Source organism: Lepidochelys kempii, chromosome 8, assembly GCF_965140285.1.
Source record: "Lepidochelys kempii isolate rLepKem1 chromosome 8, rLepKem1.hap1, whole genome shotgun sequence".
NCBI classification, from domain to species: domain Eukaryota; kingdom Metazoa; phylum Chordata; order Testudines; family Cheloniidae; genus Lepidochelys; species Lepidochelys kempii.
The window spans coordinates 76225606-76252571 of record NC_136387.1 but is presented as its reverse complement, the minus strand read 5'-3'; the positions used below and the strand labels follow the sequence as shown (position 1 = coordinate 76252571).

General features: G+C 44.1%; 1 protein-coding gene across 1 annotated transcript in view; it reads left to right on the top strand.

Moving 5' to 3' along the window:
• Positions 1–2927, top strand: part of ZNF326 (zinc finger protein 326) — a 39033-nt gene extending 36106 nt beyond the window's left edge. The window contains exon 10 of the mRNA XM_073357111.2: positions 2177–2927. Within this exon, the coding sequence (XP_073213212.1) occupies positions 2177–2359 (183 nt within the window). The 3' untranslated portion in view covers positions 2360–2927. The remainder of the gene's footprint in view (positions 1–2176) is intronic.
• The last annotated feature ends 24039 nt before the right edge of the window (positions 2928–26966 follow it).

The window sequence follows — 26966 nt, the reverse complement described above, 5'->3', positions numbered from 1 at the left end:
TCCTCTTTGCTTCTATGTGGCCTCTTCCTGATTCTTTGCAGCCTCTCGGTCGGTGATAACACGGACGGCTGAGATCTCAAGGTTGCATCTGTAAAGGCAAAATGCAACACTTAACAGGGGCAGCATTGTTCACACCAGACAGAGCAGTGATTCCCCCGTACTTAAGGAGGGTGAGCACAGTCTCATAATTTGCCTGTCCCAAAGCGAGCGCGCACAACCCCCAGGAGCCCCAGAATGGTGAGTAAGCACAGGGTCAGGGGGGACTGATTCTTTCATGGCTGTACTGTCCTCTGGGTTTCTGTGCCTTGGGGAGAGTCAATAGCTGCAGGGGGCCCCTATACTGAACACTGTTCCCACATTTTCAATAGGAGTTCGTCCTGGGAGATATCTTGCTGCTGAGGGTGACCTGAGAAGCAAGGGAGGGTCTTCTACTACAATGCAGCTTCCGCCCTGGCCCATATGCAGCTTGCCTGTATGCAGCAATGGTCTCCCCGCACCTCATGGCACAGTGGTGTGGACATGTTAGACTGACTGGGTTAAGGACCACAGTGGCTCTCCCACAAAACCTATGCAACCACATTGCCCAAGTTCTGGATGAGAGCTTTGAAGAGATCACTGAGGCTGATTACCACGATGTGAGAGAGCACATCAGCGCCCTATCTTGCATCTAGGCATGCATGCAGCCATAACCCTCCTCGTCCCAAGAGCCCACACTGAATAACTTCCTTCCCAAAATAAAAGCCACTTACCGGGAACCTCCTCTGGTGGTTGTCCTTCCCCAAGCACCGGCCACCTTCCTCCTGGCTTGAGAACAGCTCCTGGATGCGTGCATCTAGGGATGCCGGGGTGTCATCCTCCTCCTCAGCACCCTCGCTCCCGCTTTGCTCCTCCTCCTCCTGCCTTGTTGGACTGTGCTCTGAAGTGTTCACGGTGGTACTTGGAGTGGAAGTGGGGTCGCCCCCAAGTATCGTGTCCCACTCTTTGTAAAAATGGCAGGTCATGGGTGCAGCACTGGAGCGGCTGTTTGCTTCGTAGGCTTCGTGGTAGGCATTCTGCAGCTCTTTCACTTTAACCCTGCAGAGCATCCCGGTCATGGCCCCTTTCCATCATGTCCCTTGATATCTGCCCGAAGATATTGTAATTTCTACAGCTGGAGCGCAACTGGGACTGGACAGCTTCCTCCCCCCAAACACTGATGAGGTCCAGCACCTCACCATTGCTCCATACTTGGGATCGCCTGGCACGTGGAGGCCTGGTAATCTGGAAAGATTCGCTGAGAGCACTCCACACCTGGCTGAGCAAACAGGAAGGGGATTTTCAAAATTCCCAGAGAATTTAAAGGGCTGGTCTGATGGTTGGTCACTTGAGGGCAGGGCAGTAGAGTTCAAAGTGATGACCAGAGTGGCTAGAACAGGCATTGTGGGACACTTCTGGAGGCTGATCAGAGCGCATTAGCAGACCATGGCATCCACACTGGCACTGCGGCGCTCCAGTGGGGGCGCATCAAACATTATTCCACTCGCCGAGGTGGAGTACCAGCAGCGCTCTATGCGCCTTGCCAGTGTGGACGCGTTGTGAGTTAGAGCGCACTGGGCTGCATTAATGCGCTCTATCTAGCAAGTGTAGCCATGCCCTTAGTGTGAATAAGAGAAGGTAGAAGGAAACCAGTTTTTTCAAATTCACCTTTCAATCCAGGAAGCAAAGCTCTTGGAGCTACATGAAGAATTGCTTTTTTGCGAAGTTTAAGCATGCTGTTTTATCTATTGAGTTGTTAATGCTGAAGTGATACTGAGGTTTTATCTGCATATCTAACACATGGGTGCTTTCAGTCTGCATCAACTCAAACTGTTAAGTGCCAGTTCTGATTTCATTAGAGTCAAATATTGAGATCATGATTTCTAACATATAGAGATTTGTACTTCTGTTTCTCACTTTATACTCATGAGGTGGCTGTTTAAAATATAAAAATTAGATGTAGCTCATCATGAACCTTGAAAATCCATTTTTTGATCTCCATGTGTTGCCCCAGAAATGTTGTAACAAATTCCAGCATTATTTCAACAGTTTTTTCTCTTACATGACTTGACAGTGCATGTTTCTGCTAAATAAAATTAAGGTTTCATTTTTAATGTCTTAGATTTCAAAATATTTGAACAGTTTAATTTCTCTATTTTAGGGTGAAAATCCTTTTGAAATTACTGATCAATCTCAGGATCAGCAGGCAGGGGAGGAAGAAGAAGAAGAAGAAGAAGAAGACAAGGCTGATGAGCCTGCTGAAGAGGAAGAAGAAGAGGAAGAGGAGGAAGAAGAAACAGAAGAACAAACTGACTTCACCCTTGACCAAACTGAAGATAACTAAATGCATGAAAATGAAAAAATTGAAGTTGAAAAACACCTTTTTACTTCTGTTCTAAAGTGGCTCAATGCAAGATTTTGTAATAGTTTCACAGATGAGACTTGTGTAACATCCCCACCCTATGCATGCATGCCATTATGCAGATAACTTGTTTATATAATTTCTGTGTTTCCCATTTGTTTAAAATGACATTAAGACCATTTTAGTTGAGCTTTTATAGCAACCAAACTGTTAGAGCTGATTAAAACATTTTGTGTTGTATATTTTTTTAAGCTTCCTTTTTCTTTTTTTGGTGTTGAAAATTGGCTATATTATTAGTGTTTGTTCTAATCATTTGAAAAAGGTAGTTTGAGGGTAAATATTCCAAGTGCTGTGTGACATAATACATTATGCAGCTCATAATATTTACCCCTTAGGGCTACGATGCATAAATTTAAAAATTGTGCTGTGAGTGTGGCTATTTTTTTGGAGTGTATCGCACACTGTATAGTAGTGTACATGTTCTAAACAGGCCTTGTAGCTTTTTGTGATAAAATGTACCAGTTTGTAGTAATAAAATGTTTTAGAAACATCGGTGTTCTTATTTTTTGTAGTTAAATACTAGCAAAAATTAATTTTTTTCAGTTGTGAAGAAATGTCTGTAAGTAAAAATTCAAATATAAATCCCACTAACCCAATTTGCAAACCTATTATTCCATTTGCAGTTCAGTGATTGACACAGCACCCTTTATTGTTTGATGCTTCAAAGTTTCAGTCCCCACCTATCAATATGCATTCCATGCTTCCACCTGCTTTGTAGGTGCACATGGGGAGTGTGTGTGCGTTTGTGCACACTCTGCATACAGTTCTATCCAGTTGGGGTGTGAAAGCCCTGTGCTAGCCTGCTGTGGAATATCTGTCCTTGTGGACCCTTGGTGACGTGCATTAACATTTAATATGCTTTGATCTAGTCCTCTTTTGAACTAGATTAATCAAAACACATTAACAAACTGTTAATTTGTAGCTATTTCACTGCCATTTTTATATTACAGAGAGGGTTGAGATAAAGGAGCAAGGGCTAGGGGGAGGAGGGAGGAAAGTAGTTGTGGTGGAAACTAAACCCTGGTCTACGCTAGGGGGGGGTCGACCTAAGATACGCAACTTCAGTCAACACGAATAGATCGACTTACCTGGCCGTGAGGACGGTGGCGAGTAGACTGCTGCCGCTCCCCCGTCAACACCGCTTCAGCCTCTTGTGAGCTAGAGTTCTGGAGTCAACAGGGAGTGCGTTCGGGGATCGATTATCGCATTTTAGACGAGATGCGATAAATCGATCCCCGATAGATCAATCTCTACCCGCTGATCCGGAGTGAAAGGGTGAGCAGGGGTTGGCTGAAAGAGAATTTTACTTCTTGCGAAATATAAGGTAGGTGGTCTGTGAGACTAAAACATATTCAAGATGTGATCATTGACACTGACACTGTGCTCCATAGTCTTTATGAAAATATGCTTAAAATATGAATATGACAGATATACTTTATGCAAGATGGGTCTTGTAAGGTATCATTGGAAAGGTTATGATTTACTGAATGTGATTATCCAATTCATATGTATGTATCATTTCTGTACCTAAGGTTAGGAATATGGACTATGTAACCATTACAACTGGGTGTGTAATGGGAAGACACCCACCCGACGACAGGCCATCAAATTTGATGGGCCATCAGGAAGGAACAACAAAACCATGAAGATACTGATCTCTCTCCCTCTTGGGAGGTGTCTGGGGACGTAACTGTGACACTACTAGGTCAGGTGGTCTTGTCACCTGATTATCTCAGAGTGGTAGCCATGTTAGTCTATATCAGCAAAAACAACGAGGAGTGCTTGTGGCACCTTAGAGGGAAGGGAGGTCAAGTTTAGGAAACAAAGGATTCCCGCCTTATGTAAATCTTATTTAAGGGTGGGGAGGAAGGCAAATGCCCAAGAAGAAAGACTGCTAAAGACACCTGAAGGGAAGGCAAGGGGGGAGTCCAGACTGAAAAGAAATATAACAAGCTCTAAACCACAGAAATTTTGCAACCTGCCTAAAATAACATTTAGGGTAAGCAATTATATTTTGTAACCTGCTTCTTAAGTATATTTAGCTTAACTTGCATATTTTGTTTTATTTGCTCAGTAATCTGCTTTGTTCTGTTATCTCATATTTACTTAAAATTCACTTTTTGTAGTTAAGCTTATTTCTTGTTTATAATATAATCCTGTTAGTACAATTCACAGTGCGGGGTGGGGGGGGGGCAAAGGGCGGAGGCTGTGTATACCTTCCTCCACATTGAGGGAGGAGGCAGATTTCATAATTTATCTTTGGGTCTGCACCCCAAGGGAGGTGGATACCTGAGTGCTGGGGCAAGTCCCTTAAGCTGAGCTTTCCCAGAACTGTTCTGTGTCTGTTTCGTTCTGCAGTTGGGAGTGGCCCTGCCTGTGTGTGTGTGCTGGAGGAGGCTTAATAGCTTGGCTCATCAAGACAGGTAAAAAGGGTGCCCAGGCTGGCATAATAGGCGGGCTCAGCAGTATCTCAGCACATCAGGTGACATCCTAAGGGGGACAACCTGTCACAGATATGGTCCCTGAATGCATGTATTACTGAGATATGTCTAAGCTGCTATTGGCCCAAGTATCTCATCAGGTACAAGGGGCAGTTTGAACTGAGGGAAAATAAAGGCAGGCATGGCTATAATTGTTGCACCAATCTGAATTGCAAACCTCCTTTTCCAAAGCTGGATTTGGTCGAGTGTGTCCATTTTGTGAAAGTCCTGTAATGGAGTTAAGATGGAATGTGGTATTGGGAGATTGTTCATCCCATTGCACTTCATAGCCTCATGTGAGCTGGCAGAGTTCCTTTCTGGGATGATTGTTGCAGAGCCTGATTGTTCTGGCCAACTTTAATGTCTGAATGAACAGCCCTTCAGGGTTAGCGTGGGATCGCTTGGCTTTCATGGCAATCATAAGACAGGTGTTTAATAGGGAAGGGTGATTTCTGGCTATCTAGGTACACGTGGTCCCCATTACTGTAGTTTGAGTATTTCAAACATTAATTACTTTATCCTCTCTGTACCTCTGTGAGCTAGGGAAGTATTCCCATTTAAACAGATGAGGAAATTGAGACACAGAGAGATTTGTGAGGAATTCTGTGGTTTAGCCAAGAATTAAATCCAGGTCACCTGTATCCTAGTCCAGTGCCTTGGTTATAGGACCATGCTTTTTATCCCATTCTCAATAAATATAGGTGACCACATTCTGGATTTGGGTTGGTGCTGGAATTGCACTGGTGTGGAAGTAAAATTATTTTGTAACAGAATGACCATTCATGTACCTTTTCTATTTTGATGCCAAGATATATCTTTTACTTTGGCTTGCAAGTTTTCATTCCCACACCCCCACACCAGTCGCCGGAAGGATTTTCCCCTAATGGTACCTGTCGAGTCAGCTGCGAAGCTCCCTGGAGTCGCGCCTTCGTGGCTGTGTATCTAGGTCCCTGCCAACCTGCCACCTCTTCAGTTCCTTTTTACTGCCAGTGACGCTTGTTGGAGCAGCTTCTCTCTTGCAAAGAGCAAGCAATCCCTTAGTTGACTTGTTCAGTGTGTCCTGTAAATAGTTAAAATCTTACAGTTAGTGTAAATAGTATAGTGAGTTTAGATGGGTTTTTCCCCCATCCCCATCATGTTTCCCCTCCCGGGAACCGGGGCATACCTCTGTCTCAGGGTTTCAAACAGTGCGGGTCCTGTCTGATGCCCATGCCAAAGGGAGAGCCACATGACTCCTTTCTGAAGTGCCTGTGAGAGGCACACCAAACAGATAAGTGCAAGATCTGCAGAGGCTTCCGATCGAGGACCAAAAAAGAGAGGGACTTTAGGCTGAAACTGCTGCTCATGGAGTCAGCCCTTTGTCCCCAGCCAGCCCAGGCGGCGTCCAACCCCAAGCCCAGCACTTTGATGTGAGGTGGCTGCGACGCTGAGAAAGGACTCACGCTCCAGGGACCCTCAGTACTGACATTCTCCGGTGCCAAAGACCTCTTCCGGTGCCGCACCAGCAGAAGAGAACGGACAAAGGTCGCTCTCCCACTAAAAAGAAAAGGAGTACTTGTGGCACTTTAGAGACTAACTAATTTATTTGAGCATAAGCTTTCGTGAGCTACAGCTCACTTCATCGGATGCATGCTGTGGAAAGTGTAGATGATCTTTTTATATACACACAAAGCATGAAAAAATACCTCCTCCCACCCCACGCTCCTGCTGCTAATAGCTTATCTAAGGTGATCACTCTCCATACAATGTGTATGATAATCAAGTTGGGCCATTTCCAGCACAAATCCAGGTTTTCTCACACACACACTCCCCCCCCCCAAACCCACTCTCCTGCTGGTAATAGCTTATCTAAAGTGACCACAAATCCGCACAGACACACCTCTGGAACCCCGATCTGGGATATTCTATCTACTACCCAAGATCCATAAACCTGGAAATCCTGGGCGCTCCATCATCTCAGGCATTGGCACCCTGACAGCAGGATTGTCTGGCTATGTAGACTCCCTCCTCAGGCCCTATGCTACCAGCACTCCCAGCTACCTTTGAGACACCACTGATTTCCTGAGAAAACTACAATGCATCAGTGATCTTCCTGATAACACCATCCTGGCCACTGTGGATGTAGAAGCCCTCTACACCAACATTTCACACAAAGATGGACTACAAGCCGTCAAGAACACTATCCTCGATAATGTCACGGCTAACCTGGTGGCTGAACTTTGTGACTTTGTCCTTACCCATAACTATTTTACATTTGGGGACAATGTATACCTTCAGATCAGTGGCACTGCTATGGGTACCTGCATGGCCCCACAGTATGCCAACATTTTTATGGCTGACTTAGAACAATGCTTCCTCAGCTCTCATCCCCAAACGCCCCCACTCTACTTGCGCTATATTGATGACATCTTCATCATCTGGACCCATGGAAAAGAAGCCCTTGAGGAATTCCACCATGATTTCAACAATTTCCATCCCACCATCAACCTCAGCCTGGTCCAGTCCACACAAGAGATCCACTTCCTGGACACTACAGTGCTAATAAACGATGGTCACATAAACACCACCCTGTACCGGAAACCTACTGACTGCTATTCCTACCTACATGCCTCCAGCTTTCACCCTGACCACACCACACGATCCGTCGTCTGCAGCCAAGCTCTGCGATACAACTACATTTGCTCCAACCCCTCAGACAGAGACAAACACCTACAAGAGCTCTATCAAGCATTCTTACAACTACAATACCCACCTGCGGAAGTGAAGAAACAGATTGATAGAGCCAGAAGAGTTCCCAGAAGTCTCCTACTACAGGACAGGCCTAACAAAGAAAATAACAGAATACCGCTAGCCGTCACCTTCAGCCCCCAACTAAAACCCCTCCAACGCATTATTAAGGATCTACAACCTATCCTGAAGGATGACCCAACACTCTCACAAACCTTGGGAGACAGGCCAGTCCTTGCCTACAGACAGCCCCCCAACCTGAAGCAAATACTCACCAGCAACCACATACCACACAACAGAACCACTAACCCAAGAACCTATCCTTGCAACAAAGCCCGTTGCCAACTGTGCCCACATATCTATTCAGGGGACACCAGGGCCTAATAACATCAGCCACACTATCAGAGGCTCGTTCACCTGCATATCCACCAATGTGATATATGCCATCATGTGCCAGCAATGCCCCTCTGCCATGTACATTGGTCAAACTGGACAGTCTCTACGTAAAGAATAAATGGACACAAATCAGATGTCAAGAATTATAACATTCATAAACCAGTCGGAGAACACTTCAATCTCTCTGGTCATGCGATTACAGACATGAAAGTTGTGATATTACAACAAAAAAACTTCAAAACCAGACTCCAGCGAGAAACTGTTGAATTGGAATTCATTTGCAAATTTGATACAATTAACTTAGGCTTGAATAGAGACTGGGAGTGGCTAAGTCATTATGCAAGGTAACCTATTTCCCCTTGTTTTTTCCTACCCCCCCGCCCTCCTCAGACGTTCTTGTTAAACCTTGGATTTGTGCTGGAAATGGCCCACCTTGATTATCATACACATTGTAAGGAGAGTGGTCACTTTAGATAAGCTATTGCCAGCAGGAGAGTGGGTTTGTGTGTGTGTGTGGGGGGGGGGGGTTGGGGTGTGTGAAAACCTGGATTTGTGCTGGAAATGGCCCAACTTGATTATCATACACATTGTATGGAGAGTGATCACTTTAGATAAGCTATTAGCAGCGGGAGAGTGGGGTGGGAGGAGGTATTTTTTCATGCTTTGTGTGTATATAAAAAGATCTACATTTTCCACAGTATGCATCCGATGAAGTGAGCTGTAGCTCACGAAAGCTTATGCTCAAATAAATTGGTTAGTCTCTAAGGTGCCACAAGTACTCCTTTTCTTTTTCGAATACAGACTAACACGGCTGTTGCTCTGAAATCTCCCACTAAAGTAGTGGAGTGAGCTGGTGCCAGAGGGGTGTGTCCCACGTCAGGACACCGTACTCTGGCTGTGACTCTGCTGGCATCATTGACTCCCGCCTTGCAGGAAGGTCCGTCGAGTGTAGTTCTTGTGGACTCCCTGGTGTGGGAGATTCAGGAGGAGGACATAGACCTCCCTTCCACACCGGACACCTTTTGAGGTGGCTTGGGGCCTTATTGCGATGATGGTGCAGTCCCCTGCACGGCACCGGTGCCGCAGAGAGGCTCCATGCCCTCGAGAGGCAAGCTGACTGATGCAGCACCTCTTGCCCTTGCTGCAGCACTGCTGCCCGGCACCGTCTGGGTCCACACCATCCTGGTCGCCAAGGTCAGACTATTCATCAGACTCTGAGGTGGAGTCGTATGCCTCTAGGAGCAGCCGGCACTGCTCCCAGCACCACTCGAGGCAGGAAAAAGGGCAGCCGCTTCCCGTGATATCTTGGCCTCCGCAGTGGCAGGCGCCGGCTCAATGGCCCTTCTGGACACCGTGGACCTACCACCAAGCCCAAGAACTGGGATCCAGATCCCTGTCGGTGGCTTTGGAGGCTTGGGTCCCTCCATCAGCTACTTCAGTAGCCCGGGAACCTCTGTGAGGGCAGGAGATGGGCACGCAGGTTGGCACTGATACCAGTGCGGGTTCTGGGACCGAGGCAGACGCAGGCCCAGGCCCGGGAACCAGCACCGGCACCGCACAAGGTGTCTTGACGGGGGGGATGAAGTGGTGATGGGCAGTTCCACCACCACTGCCTGCCATGGACACTAGGGCACACCAGGAGCTGCTCAGGAGGGTGGCTCAAAATCTCAACATGCAGATGGAGACGGACCCTATGGTGGACATTCTGGTCCCTAAGGGGACCTTGAAGGGTGGCTTTGCCACTAGTTAGCACCATTAAGGTGCTATGGGAAACACTCACCTCTCTTCCCCCCCGCGGTAAAAGGGGTAGAGCTGAAATATTTCATGCCATCCAGAGGGTATGAGCACCTGTTTACCCACTCTCAACCGGGTACTCTGGTGGTGGAGTTGGCCAACCAGAAAGAGATGGAGAGCTGGGGCTGACCTTTAAGTCTAAAGAGACAAAGAGGCTGGATCTCTTCGGTAGAAAGGTGTATTCTACCGGAGGGCTCCAGCTTCACATTGCCAACCAGCAGGTGGTCCTAGCTACAATTCCTGGAACACATTGTCCAAGTTCCAGGAACTGCTACTGTCAGAATCCCACTCCAAATTTGTGGTGGTTCTGGAGGAGGGCAAGGTAGTCACAAGGACCTCCTTACAGGCCTTCCTGCACTCAGTGACTCGGACTATGGTAACCGCGATAGCCATGAGGTGCAGCTCATGGCTTCAAGTCTTGGGACTCCTGCATGAAGTCCAGAACACCATTCAGGACTTGCCTTTTGACTATTCAGGACTCTTTGCAGAGCAAACAGACACTAGGCTCCATAGCCTGAAGGACTTGCAGGCAACCCTTAAGTCCCTGGGTCTGCATATGCCAGCCCTCCAGAGAAAGCCATTCAAACCATAACCTGCCCCTCGCTTCTACTCAGCTCCTCCCAGGCAGGACTGTAACAGTAAGCGGGTCAGGAATAACAGGAGGAGGTCCCCTCAGTCCTCCTCTGGTCAAGGCCAGGGCACAGCAAAGCAGCCCTCTGCTGCTAAGCCAAACTTTTAAAGTTGCGCCCGGGGGCAACACACCAATTCAAATCCCGGATCCTTTCCCTCCCTTTGTGAATCCTCTATCCCATTTCTACTGTGCCTGGGCTCAAATAACCTCCGATTGATGGGTCTTGAGCATGGTAGAATTAGGATATTCTCTCTCCAATTCTGTTCCCTCCTGCCTTCCCACCCGCCCTCCCCATCCCTCTTCAGGGACCCCTCTCACAAGTAACCTCCACAATTCAGGACAGTAGAGGAGGTTCCTCTGGAGTTCAGGGGCAGGAGGTTCTACTCCCTGAGGCCAAGGCTGGGCTCAGGCCTATTTTAAACCTGCGAAACCTAAACAGATTCATGAAGAAGTTAAAGTTCCACATGGTCTCCCTGGCTTTCATCATTCCCTTCCTGGATCCAGGGGACTGGTACACCGCCTTCGACTTTAAGGACATGTACTTTCACGTGTCCATAATTCCGTGCCACAGACGGATCCTCAATTTGTGGTCAGCAACACCCACTGTCAGTTCACAGCTCTCCCCTTTGGCCTTGAGGTGGCCCCTCGGGTGTTCATCGAGTGCATGGCCGTCGTGGCAGCCTTCCTGCAGAAGCGGCAGGTGCAAGTATTCCTGTACCTAGACAACTGGCTAATCAAGGGCCGCTGCTGGGCACAAGTGGAGGACCACATGAGCCTGGAGCGGACAATGTTCCACAGGCTCAGCCTCATTCTGAATGTGGCAGTCAACCATAACCCCACTCAAAGGATAGAGTTCATCGGAGCCCTCCTGGGTTCCAGTCAGGCGAGAGCATTCCTCCCGGAATCTCGCTTCCTTGCCATGAGCGCCATCATAGAGGATCTCAGAAGAATTCCTACCACTACAACGCAGAATTGCCTGAGACTACTTGGGCATATTGCTGCTTGCATGTATGTGGTACAGCATGCCAGGCTGTGAATCCGGCCCCTTCAGGCTTGGCTAGCCTGGATGTACAGGCCGAACTGGGACCACCTACACTGGTCACACTCACTCCTCAGGTCCTCGAGTCCCTCGGGCTTGACCTGCAAACAGTATGTGTGGGAATACCCTTTTCCAGACTTCAGCCATTGCTGTCCCTAGTCACTGATGCATTGTTGATGGGATCAGGGGGCACATCTGGGAAAACTCAGGACTCAAGGTCTTTGGTCTCAGGCAGAACTTTCGCTCTGCACATCAATGTCAGGGAGCTGTGTGTGGTGCGTCTTGCTTGCCAGACGCTCCAAACCCATCTACAGGGCAGATGTGTATTGGTATTTACAGACAATACCACAGCAATGTTCTGTATAAACAGACAGGGTGGTGCTCGCTCCTCTCCCCTGGGTCAGGAAGCCCTCAAGCTGTGGGACTTCTGCATTGCCCACTGGATATATTTGAAGGCATTGTACCTTCCAGGCTCGCAGAACGAACTGGCCAATCACCCCAGCAGGTCTTTTCATGACCCCGAGTAGTCTCTCTGCCCTGATGACTCAATCAACATTTTTCAAAGGTGGGGATTTCCCCAGATAGACCTGTTTGTGATACAGTGCAACAGGAAGTGTCAGCAATTCTGCTCTTTCTTGATTCATAGCCCACGCTCGCTTGCGGATGCCTTTCCTTGGAAGGGGCGCCTGCTGTATGCATTTCCACCTTTCCCGCTCATCCACAAGGTCCTCCTCAAGGTCTGATGAGAGGAAGCATCAATAATCTTGATAGCATCAGCGTGGCCACGTCAGCTGCTAGACCTGTCAGTCTGCTAGATGTCTATAACTCTGCTCATGGTCCCAGGCTTGATAACACAGAACCATGGTCACCTCCAGCATCCCAATCTAGAGTCTCTTCACCTCACAGTGTGGCACTCCATGGCTAAACCTGTTAGAGCTTGCATGCTCAGACTTGGTTAAGGAGGTTCTCCTTAGCCTCAGAAAGCCATCCATTTGGGCCACTTATCTGGCTAAGTGGAAGAGGTTTTCAATTTGGTCTCTGCTGAAGGGCACTCCTCTGTTGCAGTCATCGATTCCCTTCACCCTGGACTATTTACTTCACCTAAAGCAGCAGGTCCTGGTGGTATCGTTGATAAAGGTGCACCTGGCCGCTATTTTGGCTTTCCATCCCGGCTCAACTGGATGGTCAGTATTCGCTAACCCCATGGTTGGCTGCTTCCTCAAAGGGCTAGATAGACTGTAGCCACAAGTAAGGCAACAGATTCCCCCATGGAATCTCAACCTGATGCTCTTGAGGCTGAAGGCCTTTGAGCCCCTAGCAACATGCTCTCTCTTTTACCTTTCTCGGAAGGTGACATTCCTAGTGGCTATAACTCAAGTCCTTGACGTCCAAGCCCCCTTACACTGAGTCTTATAAAGACAAGGTGCAGTTGCGGCCGCACCCAGCTTCCCTCCCGAAGTTGGTCTCACAGTTTCACACGAACCAGAACATTTTTCTTCTAGTATTCTTCCCTAAGCCACATGCTAATAACTGGGAATGGATGCTCCATTCTCTAGATGTCAGACGAGTATTAGCTTTGTACATTGAGCGGATAAAGCCATTTCGGAAATCGACACAGCTCTTTATTGCAATTACTGAGCAGATGAAGGGGCTCCCAGTGTCATCCCAAAGGATCTCTACATGGATCATGGCATGTATCAGGGTGTGCTGCAACCTAGCAAAGGTACTGGCCCCAGTATTAATGTGCACTCCACAAGAGTGAAAGCTTCGTCTGCAACGTGTCTGGCACAGGTTCCTATTCAAGACGTCTGCAGGGCGGCGATGTGGTCATCTATTCACGCCTTTATGTCACACTATGCCATTACACAGCAGGCTAGAGATGATATCGCATTTGTCAGAGCAGTGCTACAGTCTGTGACTCGGTAAATTCCAACCCTTTCTCCTAGGGACTGTTTGGGAGTCACCTACTTGGAATCGACATGAGCAATCACGCGAAGAAAAAATTGTTACCTTTTGTAACTGTTGTTTTTCGAGATGTGTTGCTCATGTCCATTCCAAGACCCACCCACCTTCCCTCTGTTGGTGTATCTGGCAAGAAGGAATTGAAGAGGTGGCGGGTTGTCAGGGAGTTATATATACCTCCATTAAGGCGCAGCTCCAGGGGGTTCCATAATTGACCCGGCGGGTACTGCAAGGGGAAAAACCTTCCGGCGACTGTGCACACAGTGTGCACACGCCTACTTGAAATGAACGTGAGCAATGCATCTCGAAGAACAGTTACGAAAGGTAGGTAACTCTTTTTTTTTGCTTGCAAGCCAGTGGCCCTGCTTAAGTGGGATCAACAGGCAAATCAAAGAAGAATTTGGCTCCTGGTAAAAGGCTCCAACAATAATCTTTAGCAGGAATGGTGGAAACTAACAGGAACTGTGGCAGCATGTCAAAACCCATTCCTCAGATAGTTGATGAGAAAACTGAGGCATTGTGCTGCTGATAGATTTCTGTAAGCATCTTCTGCCATGTGCTTTGCACATGTATTCTTAGCCTGGTTCAGAAAGGTCAAGAAGCTGCTCCTGTTATAGGGTTAGCATTCATAAGCCCTTCTAAACAAACTCTCAATATCTTTCTCCTTAGTTGCCACTGCCACTACAAACTCTAAGGATCTCTTTGCATCTTTGAACTTCGTGGCAATTGAAGTACCTGGGAGACAACTGGGGGACAGCATATGGAAAACAATTACGAGGCACACTAAGTGGCAGCCTCAACCCAACTTCAGAAAGCTCAACAATGTCATGGCAGATGTAATGCAAAGAAAGAAAAGTGGGCTCTGCCACCTGCTCTTCCATAAAAACCAGGAATCCTTTTTGTATCGGTTTCATCTGATTCAATCAAAAGGATCTTCCACCATCCAGAAGAAAAGTATGGCAGTAGGAACATCAGAGACAGAATGTGACTTCAGGCTCCCCTTCTCCAGAAGATGCAAATTGCTGGTATGATTACACACCTACCCAAGAGTGCCAATCTGAAATCTGCTTACTTCTAGAATCTCAACAAAAATAAACCTAATGACCCTAGGGAGTTTGGGATGGAGATGCTGACACAACCCTAGAATACATCACAAGTACTTACACACTTACCAGGAAGGCTTGTATGCATTTCCCTATCAAAAAGCCACAGGAAGCTCTTTGGGTTTACTTCCATATTCTGTGTCAAAGCTCAGCCATTCACAAATGTCCTGCTCACTGTGAGACCAATGAGTGTACCAGCCCCTTGGAGTCATTTCTAAATGACATATGAGATGTCAACTATTAGGAGATGCTAGCCAAAGAACTGTGAGCACTTCTGAAACATGGCTTTACCATCAGTTTCCAAAAGGGCAATTGTACTGCTTCAAGCAGTTCACATGGTGGGAGTTAGATCAGTTAAGAAAGAGAAATAACTCAACTGAATGGTCACTGAACTTTAGGGAACCAAAGGGAGGAACTATCCACATCACATTACAGGTTATCTGGCTTTTACAACTGGTTGGTAACTGCAGGGTACACCACAACTTGGAGGTCATCAAGTGAGGCTAGGTTGGCAGTTTTGGAATGAGATAATCTTTATTAATATGTTTAGAAAGTAAGTGTCATAATTCTAACCTATAGGAGAAGGGTACCCATAGATTTCTTAGGGTACGGAAATAAGATTTGGGTATAGTAGGTTGGGCCTGAATTACATAGGTCAGGATCCTATAAAATACTTTGTAAGAGAGTTCGGTTAGTTTTTTAGTTAGTTCAGTGCAGTTTGGTTCTGCTAAGTTCAGCTCTTCTAAGTTCTGACCTCTATCTATAGCTTAGCTTGTGAGTATAGTATAACTACTCAACATTCCTAACCATTGGGGAAGCCAGCACCATCATGTAATCGGGCATGCCAGGAGTGAGGCTGGTGCTTCACCTCCTATTACTGGGTTCTCAAGGAAGGATGTGAGTATGTTAGGTTAAGGTATAATAGAAATGGTACCACCAAGAGTTTTGGAATTCTTTTACTGTTTGGCAGTTTGTTATTTTTATGTTAATTTCAATAAGGCTTTATCAATTTAGTATTGTCCTCCGTGTACTTGTTCTTGCCAAGCACCCCGAGAATCCTCTCCCAATATAGAACTCTGAGTTCTTAAACTCTGTTGTCTGAATTGGATAAGAACATATAAATCTTCTGGTTGGGTGCGATCAGTGGCGAGCCACCACAACTAACCCATCAAATTCAGGTCAACAAGACAGCCACTACTGTGTGATGCACCATAACAACCTACCTCCCACGAGGCAAGGAGGCACAAAGGGAACCAAGCTGCACCAGAACTTACGACATAGTTCCCTTTGTGCCTCAGCTGAAAGACAAAACACCCAGAAAAGCCACTTGGGTCTTCCAATCGATAGTATCCGAGATTGGAAAACTACAGGTCGATCAGTTTGCATTAGAAACAACGGCAAGACAGATTTGCAGCTTTAGAGGGACAAGAGAAGCAGGCATGGTGGACAAGATGTTGCAATGTGAATTAAGATGCTTTCTTTATTTTCTCCAATACTTTTCTGGTTTAGGGCAATTTAGAAGATTTGTGCTGGGAGTGGGCAAGAATTATTAGTTTAAATATGATGCCATCCACATCCCCATGCACACACCTAGTCCAAGCAATTCGACTTCCTATTAGACACAAGCCTGATCTCTCACAGTATAGCAACTGAATAGCAAGAGATGACTGCCCAGGGTACGTGGAGATACTTGAAGGATAGATGGTGCTCACTGAATGTGTGGCTATTCAATATTTCTTTTTATCTTCATTGATTGTGTGGCCCCATGCTTTATTTACTGTTCTCCATCAACACAGTGTGCTAAATGCAGCACTGTTAAATTCCTAATAGGCTTTTCTATGTCACTCATCACTAATGTATCTGAGTCCTTCCCAAACATTCATGAATTTATTTTCACAACAGCACTGTCCCATGAGGTGTTGGCATTATCACCATTTATAGATGAAGAGACTGAGACAGAGAATAAAGCCAAAAGTGTCAAGTGTCCACTAATTTTGGGTTCCCAACTTGAGATACCTGGAACCTGATTTTTCAAAGTACTTGCCATTTTGATAGCATATGTTCAAAACAGTTCCCACTTACTCCAGTTGCAGCTGAGTGCTCAGCACTTCTGTGAGTCAGACCCTAGGGTCTCAAGTTGGGCACCGAAAAAATGAGGAACACACAGTGACCACCCATGAAAAGTTTTGTTTAAGTCACTTGTGAAGCATCACACATGGACTCTGACAAAGATGGGGTGGAAACCAGTTTTCCAAGGTTGCATTCATCTGTCTGAATCATGAGACCACCCTGTCTTTTCCTGCAATCCCTTGTCTCATTCACTACACACCTCACTTCTGCAACAAATGAAGCAAGAGGATCCTTGTGATGGGGGTATCCACCCCAGATAAAGCCTGAAGGGGTTAAGGTGGCTAGGTGGGCCAACTAACTGCCAAGACTGCACCTGGAGAAAGAACCAGGGAGCAGAGATTAATTAGATGAGGCTTAGCTGGACAGGAACATGAGGGGCTCTATAAAGCCCAGGAGGAGCTGAGAGCAGCTGAGGCTTCATGGTTCAGTAGTTTGCAGTCACTCCATGGGAGAAGGGAGGTGTGTTGGGGGCTACAAAGGGAAGTAGCCTACAGTTACTCCCTGTGAGGAGGGAGTGTGAGGTTGGGAAACCCAGGGAAGTAGGGAGAGCCAGAAGGTAAGGAAAGGCTCAGCAAAATTCAATTCTGCTTCAAATATCAGTCTATTCTTCCAGTATTTTCTAGAAGCCAATATGTGAAAATTTGATGAGCAAGCCTTAGACATTGTCCTGTTACTGCATATTCTTTGTAAGTGACCCTAGGATATGAGTAACACAGCCTCTCTTCAGATAGGTTTGCTCCACCTAAATGTAGTCTTTGCACACTGCAGTTGTTAGAACTCTAGGGAAAACCTTTATCAGAAAAGATTCCATACCAGCCAGAAGCAGAGTCTCTTTTCCGGTCTTAGAGCAAGGGAAGGCAGAAACCAGGCCATAGGTAAGTCCCTGTGTTCTCTGTAGTGAGCCTTTGAATTTTTGTGGCTCGCTGGTGTAGCAGACTTGAAATTCTGCAGCAGATTAATTTAAATAAAAATGGAGATTTGTCATGAATTAAATATGAAAATGAATGAATAATTTATATTCTACATAGTGGTATAGTAGCTCCTGTTTATTCTGATATTAAATTCATTTTTAATTTTTTTGTCATTTTCAGTTTTCAGTGTTGCACATACAGGCTTTTGTTCTGACCATGCATAATTGCATTGTAAAAGATGCGGGGGAAACTGGAGATTTTGGGAGCTGACTTGGGGACAATCTGGGTTTTTTTATGTTGGCGTTGTAGGATAACCACATTAGGTGAATGTTTCTCTTGAAACAGGAATGAAATGGTTAATATTAACATTTTAATTGTCATTAGGCTTGAGACAACAACTCATGGACATTAATGGTCTCATGATGGTCATACCTCTGAGCATTTGTTTCAGACTGTCTGCAGACTTAGGAAGACAACACAGTGTTGGTTTGCACTACTGTTTTCAAGGTTACCTTCACGACCCTGTAGACTGTAAACTTTTTAAAATAAAAGCTTAGCTTGGGTACTGGAGCACAATTCTTTGGCAACAGGTAGATTCTATGACAGAAAGGGATTGTTTTTTGCTTGGTCATTGTGGGTCAGGGGAGTTAGGTGAAGCAGATGGAGTCTTAAGTCATAAGAATTGTAATACATTTCAGCCGTGAGTGCCTAAAATTCTAGGCATCTCAAGTCATACGCAGTAAGATAAATAAAAGTAATTCTATTTTTAGAGGAGCTGAGCATCTACAGCTCAAGATGGTCCAATTTAAATAAGATTCTGAATGTTTTAAAATACAGTCAAGTGCACATAGAGCATGGGGTAAATTTCTTCATATATAAATAATAATAAAAATATAACAAATTGGCCTAATGCCTAAAATCAAAAAGTGTCTTATTTCCCTCCACAAAAGCACTCTCCGATCTCGCTCTCTTGTCCATTCAACTTACCCCCGCAAAATGCCTGAGCAAACTTCCGAAGTGGGACTTGTGGGTCAGGTCACCAAATCGGCTTCGTAGAAAAAGGAAAAAAATCATCCCACTGTCGAAGTCCTCCTCCCCTAGAACAGCCTGCCCCCAGTTCTTTCTGGTTTAAGCCAGAGGACTGTTTGCTTGGGCGCCTCAGAGGACCACAGTAACCATTCAATGGGCTTTTACAGTGTACAAGTACACTAACAATTTGGGGATAGTTCCCCACTTCCGTTCACAGCCCCCTAGTATTAAGATTTTCATTACACTGCAACTTGATTTTTCATGCTAAGCATGTGTCTCTCATTCTGGGGACTCTTCTTTCCAATGCCAGGAAAGAAAGATTTCTCCTCCTTGGGTGGAGAAGGCTCTTGGTCATGTAACTTCATAGCCTTTGATTTCTTTTTTTATTCATTGGCTTCTCTGTGGTGTTAATCAAGATTGGAGAAGACTCTGAGGAACTTCAGAGGCACCTGACAAAGCTAGGGGGATGGAGAATACAATGGCAGATAAAATTCAGGGTGGTTAAATGAAAGGTAATGTGCATTAGAATGAATAATTTGAGCTATTCGTACAGCTTCCTGGGTTCTAAATGAACTAAAACAACTTAGGAAAAGATCTGGGCAGTGCTGTGGGCAGAGGAATGAAAACATCTGCTCAATGTGTAGTGATGGCCAATAAAGTAAACAAGGTTATGATGCAGTAAGCAATGGGATGAAAAATTGCACTGAAAATATGGTACCATTATGTATATAATGGTAAGCCCTCACATGGATTTGTAGGCCTGAGACCAGATCAGTTCCCCCTCCCCAAACCAGCCTTGTGTGAAACTCAGGGAATTCATCACCAAAACTAAAAAAAGAATGTTCTGCTGTTGATAAAGCACCCCGCTCCCCCCGATACGCACACCTCAGGAATATCCCGAACAAGAGTTATAACCACCAAGGTTGTAAAGTAGAGACACCCAGGTGCTGGGAAATTAGGGAGGATACGGAGAGAGACTCAATAAATGGTAAGATAAGCTCTACCTAGTGTTTTTATGCTGACTATTGGCATAAAAAGAGAAGGTCATGACTATTTACAATTTGGGCATGAAATATAAAATGTAAGAAACTTGGGTAGGAAGGAAGACGCATAGGTGCCGGTGTGTAATTGGTTAAAATTTTTGTTGTTTAGGAGTGTGGGATAGTGTGATAAGTTCAGTAAATTTGGAGGAGGGAAGATTGTTTTTCATTTACATTATATAGATAAAACTATGCTCTTTGGGAACCATTTCAAGACTGCAGTTCAACTTCAAGCTGCTGGAACTCTGACCCTCTGCATGACCGTGATGTGCAGAGGCATCGCTGGGAACCCCCAGGTGAGTGGATCCTCACTGGCCGTTGGGTGAAATTTGTCTGTATATTGGGAGTGGTGAGCATAAGATATTTGCTTGGTATACATATTCTGCGTGTGTTGCTAATAAATAGATGTTCAGAGCACAACTGTGTAAGGCTCTTTCACTGGGAAAAGGTTCCACAGACCTGTAGAGCCCTAAGCTCTGAGGGAAAGGGCAGGTACTTAAATTGACCAGGTTTCTTCCTGAGCCCTCAACCGGGAATATCAGTTGGTGGCTCCTCCACGGAGCCGTTAGCCTGGGTGTGTACTTGGCGCGGTTCACTCTGTCCCCGACACCTACTTCTTTTGCGGCATGAGGGAGACCCTGGCGCACGTATACCTTGAATGCGCCAGGTTGCAGCCCCTATTCTGGCTCCTCCTGTATATCCTTTGACATTTTTGGCTGCACTTTTCACCCCACTTTCTTCTATACTCATACCCTATCCGTGGCCCCACAAAGTCGCGGGACCTCCTTGTCAACCTTCTCCTAGCGATGGCTAAAGTGGTCATCTATAAGACCAGGGAGAGGAGGTTGGCTTACAGGGTTTCCTGTGACTGTGGGGCCTACTTCCGATCCTCCCTCTGTTCACGCATCAGGGCAGAGTTTCTTTGGGCAGCGTCCATTGGCTCCCTTGCCACCTTTGAGGAGCAGCGGGCACTGTCCAGGGTTCTCTGCTTGGTATCCCCTAAAGGTTTCCTACTTTTGACCCTTTGACTCTCACAACTTGTCCCTGTTGTTTTTTCTATTGTCCCACGTCATTATTTGAGTCCCAGGTCTAGTGGATCGTCCCCATAGGCTGGGAGAGGGTCCTTTAGCGGTGGGTGGGCACAGGCTGGGCACTTCCTGGAACCCAACATGAGACCCTGAGCCGTTGGAAGGGAAAGGGTGGGGGTGCCTAAATTGATTGGGTCACGCCTTGAGCCCTGGGTAGGGTATAGGCAGGGTGCCCTAGATTTTAGCATGTGACAGATTACTCTAAATTCATAGATTCATAAGTCCAGAAGGAACCACTATGATTATCTAGTCTGACCTCCTGCATAACACAAACTGTAGACTTTCATTTAGTGATTCTTGTGTTCCAGTCCTGACTCAACCATAGGCTCGTAGGGGTGTTGTGAAGTTAACTCAATGTTTATGAAGTGCATTAAAATCTCTAGAAGGAAAGCACTATACAATTGCACATTATTAAGTTTTACAACAGAATTCACTATGGGAAAAATGTAGTCCCCTCTTTGGCTGTGGACGCCCCTTTGGTTGTAGAAGTGGCATGATTCTGCTGCCTAAAGAGGGGAAAGGGGTTGGATTTGAGGATGCATACCTTCCATGGTGCTCCAGTCTATGCTAGCTCCCTGTGTGATAGTGCATAGAGAGTGGGCCTGGGGAGGGCAGGGCAAGGCAGGGCAAGAGGTTCCATCACTGCCCAAATCCTCTTGCCCTTCCCTGCAAAGGCTTACTGAGGCTACTTGAGTCATTGGGTTAGGGTAGCCTTCATGGCATGTGAAAGGGTTCCTTCCTGGCACATCCATCAAGTGTGTGGTACTTCTGAGCAGGCTTCCATGCCTGTGCAGAGCCCCATTGATTTCAGTGGGACTTGGCATGAGTGTAAGGGTTAGTTTGCGCCAATCAGACTGCAGCACTGGATCTTAGCCTTTACTGATGAAAAACCTGTGCAGCTGTCCGTCAGGATCTATAGAGCATCCCCATACTGCATCTGATTGGCTGAATTCCAGATTGGTCTAACAAATAGTTGCCTTTTATTTTTGAACAGCTAACATTAATGTAGGAGTTCAGTCCCTTCATGTGCATGTCCAGGTTTTATTAGTAGCACATTTATAAAAATGTTTGAATGAGGAACCTAATGCTGCCCATCAAATCCTAATGCCCCTTTATCGGGCTGTCCATTTTGTATAAGTGAAGTTAAATTAATATATGAATAATTAAATTATATTCTAACACTTTATTATTATTTTATTATTATTCTGAGGCTAAAAGCTGAGGTACCATGCAGCAGCCTTAATGCTAGAGGTCTCAACCCACCCTTTACCAAAGGATTAATGTGTTTCCATCACTGGGGATTTGAATTGCTTGGCAGTGCCGAGGTCACTGTCACTGTTAAATGACAGATGTCTTCCTGAAAATCCCTTGCATCTTTCCTTGTGATGTAAAGTTCAGTGACTGCAATAACAGGGTGTTGTTCTTTAATAACTGTTAAATTTATTCTTTAGAGATTTTACAAAAATGTCCTATTGCTTCTGGAGAGCTCCCTTGACACCAAACTCTGTGTTTTCTTTTTGCATAATGCCTACAGATTTAGAGTCACTGTACTCCCTGTTGTATAACTTCTGTATCCCTGGTTCAGTGCTGCTGAAATACTCGTAAATCTCCTTTCTTCTAGTGTCTTTGTGCAGCAGCTGGGGTATGGCAATAAGGTCCCTGATCTATAATGCCAGACAGCCCCTGAGGGTGAACAGATTGACCAATCCTGAGCCTCTACGTCAGTTAGTGATGAAGCCTGGAGAACCCTGTATCCCCCAGAGGTAGTCATCTAATGCTTCCTATTTGTATTCTACATGAAACTCTTCTTCATGCTGGACTGTTTTTCACTCAGAGAATTGTCCAGTGTGCAAGGTATAAACTCCCACTAGAGATTGAGTACATCTTAATAAAAGTGTGCCTAAAATCTGACAGAATGTACCTCCTAAGTGAAAAGGAATGCACTAAATCTAAACACCATTTAAGGCTGCATACACTGTTCCAGCTCTGTAGAATGATTACTAAAATCAGTATCTGCATTTAAATATGGCATTCGTAAATTCAAAGAGAGTATCTCTCTGAAATGTCTAATTATAGGAATTTCTTTTTATTTAATTTGATTCAAAATTACAAAATTGTCTGTTCAAACTAACTGGGCTGTTTTCAAAGTACTAATGTGAAATATCACCATGTCGTTCCTTATGGAATGTTGTGAAGAGCACAGTTTGAAAAACTAGCTTTTATTTTATTATTTTGGATTTATCTTGTGGAAATGTGATTCTAGAGGTGTTTATTTCACAACACCCAAAAGCATGCCAAACGCTTCAGAGTGCAGATAGAAAAGCAAGGTTCCTGCCCCAAAGACCGTGCAATCATTTTAACCTCTAACTGTATTCATGCTCGTTGGGGGGAATGGGTGGATTGGTGGTGTGACTTTCATATCTGTATAATGTTTTTAAGTGTCTTGTGTATTTTAATTGTAGCACATTTTAAAAGGTTTGTGGAGACAAATGGACATATCTAGAGACTAACATTCAGCTTTTCATAAATGTTACATATCTACTGTAAATTTTAGGATGAAACAACATGTAAAGAGTGCTATATATTTTAAAATGTTAAAAAATATAGCCTTTATATATTTGCCTTTTTTAAAAAAAAATCTTATCAAGGGGGTATCTTATGTTATTAACTGTAACTGCACTTGGCTCAACTATGCAGAGTTAGTACTGATTCAATTCTTGGAGTTTGGGGAGTCATGTTAGATGTTAGCATAATTTTATTGCAGATGGCAATTTTAAAACAATTAACAATGTTCAGTTCTAGGGATTTAATATTTGCCAGAAAAAATATTGTAAAATATTTTTGGTTAAATGAAGAGCAAAACATTTGTACAAGAAGAATGGCATGGGTGAAATCCTGGCTGCACTGAAGTCAATGGCAAAATGCCGATGGATTTCTGTGGGGCTGGGATTTCACCCTGTGTGTTTAAAATACTGATAAAGTGCCTAGCTACTTTCACCACAAAAAGTCTACAAAAAGCAAGAATAGAATGACTGATACTTTAGGAATTTCTTTACACACATACTGTAAGAAGGCTAATCCACAATTATAAAAGCATTATCAGATTCCTTCCTTCCTTACTACTTCATGTCATTTCATTCTAGTGGCCTACATATTTTTAAAAATTAGTTATTAACTTTTACATTTTATACACTACTATGTATGAGATAGATCCAACTCTTCCTTAAAGTCACTGCGCGGCCTGGCTGTCAGAACAAACAGGCACAGTTAAATCCAGGCTCCAGAGAACAAACAAAAAGGGAAATCCAAATAGGCATCTTTGGCTTGTATTTCACTCTCCCACATTAAAGATGGGTATGTTCATAACCATCAATCTGTCCTCTTTCACAAAGAGAGTTGAGGTGGGGTAGAAGAGGAAATCCTGTATAAAAGTTAGAAAAGGAATCTATGTCCCCTGCAGCCTGTGTTATTTTAAACGAAGCATTACCTTGCTCACATTTAATTTGGAAAGTGCATAAATCCATCCCCAGTAAAATCAATACTGTACTGCAGCAAACTGAAGCAATGTATAATATTTATTAAGAAAAAAGATATAGTGAGTCATAGAATTCAACATGTTCTGAAAGGAAAGCAAGAGCTGCATAGTTACTATCCTACAGTAACTGATATCATAGTTACTATCATAGTACCACAAGCTACCTATTTTTAAGCTTTTTAGTTTTGTTCACTGTGGGATCTTGTGCAGAGCAGAAAACAACTGTTCTACTCTTTCTACTAGAAAAATAGTAACCTTCATGCACCTGTGTAAGGAAAGAAGAAAGCAAGGTGGATAAAAATCAATTTTAAAAAATCAGATTTTTAAACTTACTTTGGATTTTTTAAATACAGGTTTATTTTAAAAAATGTATTTACAAATAAATTTGAAATTGATAATGTATGTTAAAGCCTAAACATATTATCTATTAAATCATTTAAACTAAACACAAAAAATATTAAATGGTACACATTTGCTAGCAAGCTTTAAAGGAAGTCAAACCACTGAACTAGTTGAAGTCTCTGGCTAAGCACCTAGAACCGGAGTGTATTGATGCTGAATCTGCTTTAGACAGCAGTAGCCTCTTCTGCAGGTACAAAGAGAATATTTTTTCACTTCAGTTTATTCAACTGTTTCAGTTCAATGACTAGTTCATTCAAAGTTAAGAAACCATTTGGGAGATGGAAAAACTGGAAAGCTTGATTTTTGCTCTACCAAACTATGAATTATAACTAGGTGTGAAAGGATGAGCTCCACTAGTTCTAAAATCTTGAAGGACATGGTGACCAGAGATAATCAATTTAATTAATTAGGTGCAGATTATACTTCCTTTGTTAATTAATCAGTTTTAAATGCAAAACATATTTTGATAAACTATGTTAAAATTTTTGTTTCCAGCATATTTAAAGTAGTTTTATTTATAAAATAAATACATACATAAAATGCTGTTTTTGTGCATTTTTAATTGAATTTGAATTTCCATCCAAATAGAGCTTGACACAAATCACAAGTAAATTAATCATCACCTAGTAAATAAGAAAACATGATTCACTATTTCTGAACTTAATACAAAATGTAAAAATTGAGACTCTCAATAAATGTAAGTTAAGCTATATAATTATTTAAATATATGTGTATAAGTACAGTGTATCCTCTGGTTACCAAAAATAAGCATCACATTTTGTGTAAAGGCTATATTTAGTTGTAAATCAACATGTTTTAATAGTTATCAACCACTGAAAATCAATGCTTCTTTAGGAAAATGACTAAAAAGTACAAATGCAAGATGCAATTAAAATCAATTATTTAAATTAAGGTTTCCTGCTTGAAGGTTTAAATCATGATTAAAATCCATGTTTTAAATCACTTTGTTTTAAATCAATCCACCCTGGAAGAAAGAAACAGAAAATAAGAGATTACAGAAGGAAAGTAACCAGATATAAAGGAGTATTTATGGAGTATTAAACTACCATAATCTTTTTGGGGTGGAGGAAGAGAGTAACATGTAAAGGAGTATTTGTGGCACCTTAGAGACTAACCAATTTATTTGAGCATAAGCTTTCATGAGCTACAGCTCACTTCATCGGATGCATAAAGTGGAAAGTACAGTGAGGAGATTTTATATATGCACACAGACCATGAAAAAAATATACATTGTAAGGAGAGTGATCACTTAAGATGAGCTATTACCAGCAGGAGAATGGGGTGGGGGGAGAGAAAACCTTTTGAAGTGATAATCAAGGTGGGCCATTTCCAGCACATTTCCAGGAGTTAACAAGAACATCTGAGGAACTGGGGGATTGTGGGGGGGGGAAGGAGGAATAAACAAGGGAAAATAGTTTCACTTAGTATAATGACTCAACCACTTCCAGTCTCTCTTCAAGCCTAAGTTAATTGTATCCAATTTGCAAATTAATTCCAATTCAGCAGTCTCTCATTGGAGTCTGTTTTCGAAGTTTTTTTGTTGAAGGATAGTCACTCTGAGGTCAGAAATCGAGTGACCAGAGAGATTGAAGTGTTCTCCGACTGGTTTATGAATGTTATAATTCTTGACATCTGATTTGTGTCCATTTATTCTTTTACGTAGAGACTGTCCAGTTTGACCAATGTACATGGCAGAGGGGCATTGCTGGCACATGTTGGCATATATCACATTGGTGGATGTGCAGGTGAACGAGCCTCTGATAGTGTGGCTGATGTTATTAGGCCCTGTGATGGTGTCCCCTGAATAGATATGTGGGCACAGTTGGCAACGGGCTTTGTTGCAAGGATAGGTTCCTGGGTTAGTGGTTCTGTTGTGTGGTATGTGGTTGCTGGTGAGTATTTGCTTCAGGTTGGGGGGCTGTCTGTAGGCAAGGACTGGCCTGTCTCCCAAGGTTTGTGAGAGTGTTGGGTCATCCTTCAGGATAGGTTGTAGATCCTTGATTTCAACAATTTCCATCCCACCATCAACCTCAGCCTGGACCAGTCCACACAAGAGATCCACTTCCTGGACACTATAGTGCTAATAAGCGATGGTCACATAAATACCACCCTATACCGGAAACCTACTGACCGCTATTCCTACCTACAGGTTTCAGAGTAACAGCCGTGTTAGTCTGTATTCACAAAAAGAAAAGGAGTACTTGTGGCACCTTAGAGACTAACCAATTTATTTGAGCATAA